This window comes from Pteropus alecto, unplaced genomic scaffold (genome assembly GCF_000325575.1).
Source record: "Pteropus alecto unplaced genomic scaffold, ASM32557v1 scaffold109, whole genome shotgun sequence".
Taxonomy (NCBI): domain Eukaryota; kingdom Metazoa; phylum Chordata; class Mammalia; order Chiroptera; family Pteropodidae; genus Pteropus; species Pteropus alecto.
In genome coordinates this window covers 3,781,892-3,790,431 of record NW_006494608.1, presented here as the reverse complement: position 1 = coordinate 3,790,431, position 8,540 = coordinate 3,781,892, and the positions used below count along the sequence as shown (strand labels likewise).

General features: G+C 42.2%; 1 protein-coding gene across 2 annotated transcripts in view; it reads left to right on the top strand.

Moving 5' to 3' along the window:
* Positions 1 to 8,540, top strand: part of INHBA (inhibin subunit beta A) — a 15,417-nt gene that overhangs the window by 3,519 nt on the left and 3,358 nt on the right. The window contains exon 2 of one of the 2 annotated variants that reach the window (XM_015599537.2): positions 1,143 to 1,666. In XM_015599537.2, the coding sequence (XP_015455023.1) occupies positions 1,279 to 1,666 (388 nt within the window). In that variant the 5' untranslated portion in view covers positions 1,143 to 1,278. Of the gene's footprint in view, positions 1 to 982; positions 1,667 to 8,540 lie in introns of those variants that run through there. The other variant, XM_006925344.3, reaches the window with a different exon arrangement.

Below are 8,540 nucleotides of genomic sequence, written 5' to 3'. Positions count from 1 at the left end.
ATAGAGCTGGGAAAAGTAGAGTATGCCATATGACCCCAGACAAAAGTTCTGTTGCCCTCCCCTAAGATTGCCAGACGGTGATTACTACTCTAAACATTTAAATATGAATGAATGGGGAAACAAAGATATCCAGGTTCCTCAGACTATCTTTCAGTGCCCACCGGCATTTTATAGCTGGGAAAAGTAGAGTATGCCATATGACCCCAGACAAAAGTTCTGTTGCCCTCCCCTAAGATTGCCAGACGGTGATTACTACTCTAAACATTTAAATATGAATGAATGGGGAAACAAAGATATCCAGGATTTCCTCAGACCAGAAAAATTGACTGGCCCTAGCAGCACAGTGGGCCTCTGGCCTCTCTACCCAACCTTCCAAACTAGTTTCCAGTCCTCCAGGACCCCAAGCCCCACCTTACAGGCAGGTGGGCTTTGAGACAACTAGGACTGTGGCTGGGGGAGGGGGTAGAGGGGCAGACCATTTCAATCAAGTCATCCCTGCTGATTTAGACAGTGCATTTACTTGGGGTTTTCTTTCCCCTCCAAAAGAGGAAGAAGGTGAAGCAAGGGGACTGGGCAAAAGCAAACAACAACAACGACAACAACAATAAAAACCAGTAGAACAAAATTAGAATGATTTCTTTTAGAAAGGAAAGTAGAACTCCAGAGAACGGTGGGTGATATTTGAAGAGAGGTGTGTGTGAGGGAGCAGTGAGCAGAAGGAAAGCAGCCTGTCAGAAAACGGGCTGTCCCTCCCCTTCCTAATCACAGCTTTTACTCACAAGACAAACTCCCTCCCTCTCCCATTTACTCACTCACTTAGGGCCAATCGTTCTCTCTCTCCCTCTCTCTCTCTCTCTCCCTCTCTCCCTTTCTCCCTCTCTCCCTCCCTCTCACTCCCTCTCCCCATTCTCTCCCTCTCTCTTCTGTCCCTCTCTTTTCTCTCTCCCTGTCTCTCCCTCCCATCTTCTCTCTGTCTCTGTCTCCCCCCCACCCTGCTTGACCTCCCTCCCTCCCTCCTTCTCTCTTACTCGGAGACAGTCAGAACTCTCCTCCCTGAGAGCCACAAACCTACAGCACTGACTGCATTCAGAGAGGGAACCTGCAAAGAAAACTTCACAGAAAACTTTTTGTTCTCGTTCCAGAGAATTTGCTGAAGAGGAGAAGGAAAAAAAAACCAAACCAAACCAAGCCAAACAAAAAACTTGTGCGTAAGGGGGTGGGGGGTGGCAAGAAAGCAGGGCCTTTAAAAAGGCAACCACAACAACTTTTGCTGCCAGGATGCCCTTGCTTTGGCTGAGAGGATTTCTGTTGGCAAGTTGCTGGATTATAGTGAGGAGTTCCCCAACCCCGGGATCTGAGGGGTACAGTGCAGATCCCGCCTGCCCGTCCTGTGCGCTGACCACCCTTCCCAAGGATGTACCCAACGCTCAGCCGGAGATGGTGGAGGCCGTCAAGAAGCACATTTTAAACATGCTGCACTTAAAGAAGAGACCCGAGGTCACCCAACCGGTGCCCAAGGCTGCGCTTCTGAACGCGATCAGAAAGCTCCATGTGGGCAAAGTAGGGGAGAACGGGTACGTGGAGATAGAGGATGACATCGGAAGGAGGGCTGAAATGAATGAACTGATGGAGCAGACCTCAGAGATCATCACGTTCGCGGAATCAGGTGGGTGCCGGCACTGGGGGTGGGGGATGTGTTTCTCTCATAGTCCTAGAAGCAACTTCTTTTCCCTTTAGCTATAAACTGCCTGGGAGGGTCAATAGTTATTAGGTAGGTATTAGTAGCCAGCGGGTAGAAGAGAGGCTGGGGACTGGGAAGGAGAAGACTTTGCAGAAATGGAATTTTGATTGAGCTCTAGCTGGAGATGGCTAGCTTACACTTGCTAAACTCCACCAGTCACTCGGAGAAGGCTCTAGGGCCAGTCTGGAGCTGAAAGCCAGTCTGTGAGCAGCTCCCTCAGCCTGCCTGTGTAACCAGGTCTGAGCAGCCTGTTGAAAGCCCCGGCATGTTTGGGTGCTGGGGGACCCCATCCAAAGTTTTTATTGGAGGTGGAGGTGGGAGTGCGGAGTGCAGGATGGGGTAGAATGGCACAGATGAAGTCATTGTCTTAAAACAAACCTTCCCTTTAAAAGTCCAGTCAGGGGCCACATCAGAGAAGCAGGGCAAATTTATTAGTGACGGTCATTTGTATCTTTAGAAACTGTCTATAAAAGCACAGGAATCACATTCTAGGCAGTAAAGAGTGACTTTGAGGGGCATTTGACATTGAACCAGCAGTCACTTTTGGAACAATGACTTTTGCTCTCTGAACCGAGGAAAAAAAGAGTTTTGTTCTCTGTAAAGTTACTATGAGCTCTCTGCCAAGGAATGCAACCTTGACAAAGTGCTCTCAGATACTACACTGAACTCTCACTCAATCCTTAAGAGGAATAACTTTAATAAATAGATTCTAATCGTTGGCTCAGGACCACACTAACCTGTTGCCGAATAGAAAATACCTGTCAAAAGTGGAGGTGGAGACCTGGAGGCAGGTTATTTTTACAGTTATGTGACATAGATCCTTTCCCATGTCTACAAGCCCATGCATGCCCAGACGATGTGTTAATACTATGTCACTTTCATGGTAATGCCAGGCTAAGGAATCTTATCCCTTGCCAAATCTATTTGAAAGTAATGCCATTGTTTCGTTTGGTAAAGCATATGGCCAGTAAAGTATGTGCAAGGGCTCCCAGCATTTCTGTTTAAAAGTTTGCTGCAGCAGCAGTATAAACAATGAATGCAACACTCAGAATTTCCAATCCTGAAAACCTGTTGACTCAGATGTTCTGTTTTCAAGAAAACTTTTCAAGACCTGGCATCCTTTTGGGGGAGCAGATAGCCTGCTGGCTTCTTGGCTTCCCCCTGTAGGAGAAGCCCTGGTGTCCTGCAAGCTTCCTGGCAGGGCAGTTTAGCTCTCTCACCAGAAGCTTCTTTTAAAGATGGTCTTAACTTGCTTTCCCTAAAACTCTTTCTTGATGCAGGCCCCCCCCACCCCAAAGTGATAATTATAACTGTATCTTTTGAAGCTTTTTGAGAAAAAAAGTCAGGTTAAGTTTTCAAGTTGCCGCTCAATTTTTCTCAGCCTTTCCTGGTGCAAGGTAGTAAAGAAAGTGCTTAATGACACTGGGTCCCATGCAAGGGAGTGCAGTCGAAAAGGTCTGCTCTCTGTCTTGACACACTGGAACCCTATGTATGTTTTTATATACCAGTTGCCATATGTGGATGGCCTTAATTGCAGCTTCTCCAAAATTGGCTTTACAATATCATATGACTAAGTATACCTATGCCTTTGACCACTAGTAATATACACCTGATGCTAGCAATACATATTCCCCTCTTTCTAACTTATCTGATTTGTATAGCAAACCACTCTCTTCGCATTAGGAAATTTTGCAGATTTTTGCGGAAAGAATATGACTTTTTACATTTTTCTTATTTACAGCCTTTATCTCACTGCCAATCTTTTTCTCAGTTATTTGAAATCTTGTAATTTTTAAAAACTTTTTTGTTAGGTGTTCAGTTTGAAAGAAATTGAGCTACTTTTTAAAAGCGATTCATTTGGCCCACATGTTGACTAAAGTTTAAAGTTTGGAAAACTCCTCCTGGTTGAGTTTACAACTTGACTTTGGGTGAGCCGTTGGATTCTTAGAAAAGGTTTATTCCACTTGCTTGTTTTTCTCTTCTGAGAAGTTTCACACACCAACTTCAAGTTGATCCAGTATGATTTCATAGATTTAATGATTGCTGTATGAACAATCTACTCTAAGTAGAGTACCATGTAAATATTTTGCTATTTTCCTGGGCAAAGAGATTTATCATCTGAGTGAATATATGAAAACCTCTTGTTGTTTTTGGACCAGTCCAACCATAATAAAATTCAGACTACATCAAATGTCAAGATTTTTGTAAAATAGCAAAGGGCATTTATTTTTCTTTTATTTATAAACTATTTTGTACAGCATAGGCTCCAGTCAATAAGTGTCACCTGCATGCATGCTACAGATACAAACCCATAGATGTATCTTTTAACTTCAAGATTCCTCAGTTGGTGAGTCATGTTTAATTTTTGCCTCTAATCTCCTTGATGGTTGAATAAGCCAACACATGGCCACAGCAGTTGAGGGACTACAAAAGCTCAACTGACTAAAAGTCTTTGAACTGAGTCTCTCCCATTGTGCTCAGGTGGAAAGTGCTCATCTTTGTAAAACTGGTATAAGTTGTTATTGACTAAGCAGCCAGGAATCACTCTCAAGCTCTCTGAAATTTATTCCAAGAAATAAAAAATAATTTTCTTTTTATTTATGTCACTTTACGTCAATTGTCATCGCATTCTTTGCGTGGCTGGCACAGAATCCTCTGTGTTTACCTTAAAACCTTAAAGGAAAGAAAGAAGAGACGGGGCAGAGCCAAGCCAACTCTCACTGTAATTGTCACTGAAGCTAAAATCAATGACCTTCTTGACTGCAGTATCTTATTTCAATTTGTGGCAATAGCTGGTCAGTCAATGTACAATGACAATATATCACCGAGTCTCCTTATGCGCTTTATCTGCTGATTCCAATAATTAAGTTGGCAGTTGATAGCACTTGTTGAAGAAAGACAAATGAAACATTAGGAATTAGAGAATATTCAGATAGCCTGGGTGGTGTTGAAAGCAACAGATAACTCTCCCCTTTTGGAGAGTCTAGTTATAGAAGATTTGAGTTAGAAATGTACATTTCCCAAACAGGGGCCTAAGAAGGCTTGCTTGGATGACTGTTTCCCCCACCCCAAGAAAGTCATCTCAAAGTGGAGTTGACTCCCACCATTCCGCACCAGTCTTCTAAACTTTTCTGCAAATTACCCCTTCAACTGAAGGGTATCTTACACACTTTATTCTCTGAATAATGGGAAATGATTGGCCACAAGAGGGCGTATTCCAAAGACTTTTGCTCTTTACCAGTTAATATTTTGAGAAACACAGTTTCACCTACTGGAAGCCCCAGTCTGTAGTGCCTTAATCTTAGTGATTATCATTTTCATCTTATTCCTCTCATCCTCCTCAAAAAGTTAGGATTTTATGGGATGGGAGGAACACAACTACCTGTGATGTGTTAAATGAGACAGAAGGAAAGGAAATGGGAATATAGTGGTACATGTGAACTTTCCGGAGCTCTATGGAAGACAGAGGAATGATACATTTCGGAAACAAACAAAACAGTGCATGGGGAAATGTGACCATGAATCATCAGCAATACTGATCTGCTCACACATCTCCCTCTAATACGGCTGCTTGGGCTTTTGCAAATATGTCTTCCGTCTCCCCTGATTTTGTTGCCTAGTTTGCCTATATTTTATCAATGCTTTTCACCAGCAACAAATGACAACTGAATGCCAACGAGGAGAAAGAAGGCTATTTATTTAACGCCTTGTGGGAACGTGATGTACAGCTTTGGAGAATGTATTTGTTTCCAAACTGAGAGTGTGGAGAGAAATGGTGGAGAAATTAAGTGAAAAGAGGTGAATAGTAGTTTGGGGCTGCAGAGTAGGTGTATTGGAGTGGGGGAGGTGTCAGGGTAGAAATTCAGTTTTATTATTCAGAGACCTGGGAATAATACCTTCCCAGATACTTTTTGTAAACTTTTTGTAAAAATAGCTATTTGTCTTGGCTCTCTTTTACTAAAAATGTACTTAAGCATACTCTCTTAACTGTATTTCAGAATTCATACTCAACTGATTCCTAGATCCAAAATCAAAAGCATAAAAGTTTTCAGAAACTTTGGAAGAAGTTTCTGAAAGTCTGTGGGTTGAACCTTAAGAATGTTTCTACTTCTCTTAGGAACCTAAAACCCCTTTCTTTCTAAATATTTAATTTTTTTTCCCATTTCCGTTTAAATAGAAATGCAAGAATGTGGCTTAGCATTTACAATTCAATAGCAGATCCTAAGAAAAGATATTAAGGCTAAAAAAATCAATCAAGATAATTTATGACCAAACCTGCAGTTCTGCTACAGGCAAGACCCTTTACTGTAAATTAAAGGAGGCATAACCTTTATGACCTCACTTGCTGCCTCATGCAGCAACCCCTGGAAGCAGTCCAAATACAAAGTTAGTGCTTCAGAGAACACATATGCTATAACTGGTAGCTTTGTATGCTCCCACCAGTTTCTATACCATCTCTAAGCACAGTAAAACCTTGGCAAAAAATGGAAAATTAAAATAACAGCAGCATTTCACAGTGAGGCTTTTCCCCCCATGGTGGAGTTGAAATCCTCTATAAACAACAAGGCTTTCCACATTAACATCAGAGACATAATTATTACCCATACAGAGAAGAGCAGCGTACTTTAAGCAGCACCCCAGTGAGGAAAACAAAACAAAACGAAACACTGTGTGAGTATTGCTTATTTCATTGGAAATGTTCACGTGCTAGTCAGTCCACAGATCCGAATTGCTGGATTTGGGGGATGAGCATCATCTTGGTGTGGGGGAAGGGAACAATGAGTGGCTTGGCTGCTTAATCCTTGGCACGCTTGCTTTCGTGATTGACCTATTACAAACGCTTTTAAAATTCTGAAAGCAAAGGACAAACTGTTTTCAGGTGTTTTAACTTCCAGCTTCTAATCTTTCCTTTTTTCCAATCCCTTTCATCTGGTAACATTTCAGAGGTGTTCCCTGTAAGATGCAAAATTTAACCCTCCTACCCATTTTTATGCACTTTTTTCTCTCCCCTTGGTATAGGTCCACCGAGCTCATAGAGGTTTAAGTGATGGAATATTATCACACGTGGGTTTGCGTGGGACTTTCTTAGTGAATTACTCAGGCAGAGCAGGCTGTGATACAAGCCTTGCTCAGAAGCCTCAGGAGGGAAAAAATAGCACAGAGGATGAAAAGAATATTATCAGAGAGTAGATAATAAAAAGTTAGCAAAGCAACCAGCTATATCTGGTTAGATAGGTAATAGTGTAGGAACCCAGTGTGCACCTGTAGAAACTAATGCTGTACCTGCTCACAAAGCATCATGGGAAGGCTTCCATTTCAGGATTTTACAGCAGGAGATATATTTAAGTCAAAACCTGAAACTGATTAGTAATTGATCCTAAACCCCTCAGCCTTAGGCAATCTCCTTCCATTTTTTAAATTGTTATGAGTAGAGATTTGAAGAATGGAGCATCCTGAAAGCATCACTGCAGTATAGCAATCTCTCTGAGGTAATATACAAATAAAGGGAATATAACCAAGAGGCTATTTTTCCTACCTAAGAAATTTGAAGGCTGTAATATCTTTCTGAAGCCTACAGCCTTGATAAATATTAATTTCATCTCAGCTTCCAGCTGTCTCATTCTCCCCACCCCCTCCTGTAATGAAAGCTAAATGTAAAAGAAAAATATATGCACTGTTTAATAAAGTCAGAATACAATAGAACTTTTAAAATGTACCTGCATATAAGGTAGACATTAGGAAGACTTGATTCTCTCTCTTCCCCCTGTTCTCCTGAGCATTATGGCAACAGCATTTTCATGAAATTGGATCTCAGTTTTACTTTTTTCCTGATAAAATATCATGCAGTATACAAATAGCAGTTCCAGAAATGGACACCAGGAGAAGGAGGCGATAGGCATGTCAATTAGTAAGGGGAAAATCCAAACGTCAGAAATATGGGGGAGAGATATAGCACGCAGGCAATGATGAGAATACAGGGAACAGTCTTTCAGCTAAGATAATGAAACTTATGTGTGAATCAGCACCGTTACTCTCCACAACACCAGGCAATGCCATACAGTTAATTATCCACCAGGACCAGGATGAAAGTCATTTTATGATGACTCTCTGATCCTAATATAACAGCATCTGACAGATTGAGCCCCCTCTAATGAGTACTCTCTTTGTACAATCCTCTCTCAGGAACACTAAATCATTTGCTTCCAAGTACAGCTGCCTGTGAAGAAGGGGTGGGGCTATCTCAAGCATTAGAAACCTGCTCTTGTGAAATGAGTGGCTGTCCTGTAGGCTGTTACTGGAAGTAAGTGGACTCACTGGCTCTACAAAAGCAATTTGCATATGCTGTCGACTGGTTCAAGTCTGCCAATTAGCCCTCCCTCGTCCTCTCTCCACTCAGCATCTGTAGATATTTCTGGATTTTATTTATGGAAGTCCAGTGTATGTGGGTCTGTGCTGCCATCTGTCCCCTCTCTTTACCTGAGGACCATCTACCTTTATCCTCAGGCCCTCCTTGTCAAGCACAGGTCAGAGAAGAGCAGAACCTGTGGGAATGAGTTATCTGAACCCAGTTCTCCCATCCTGTGGAAAAGTCAGTTTCTTTACTTTCACAGAAAGCTCTTTCCTAGAACACAAAACGCAATCTTGTACCTTCTGGCTTCTCTAATTTAGCAGCTACTATCTCTCTGTCTTTTGAGTGGCACCTTGTGCAGTTCAGGATTTCAGAAGCTGGACTTCATGAGGCAAAAGGGAGAGCAGCAGGGAGATTGTTAGCATTCTCCAGGGCAAAGCTTGTGCATTC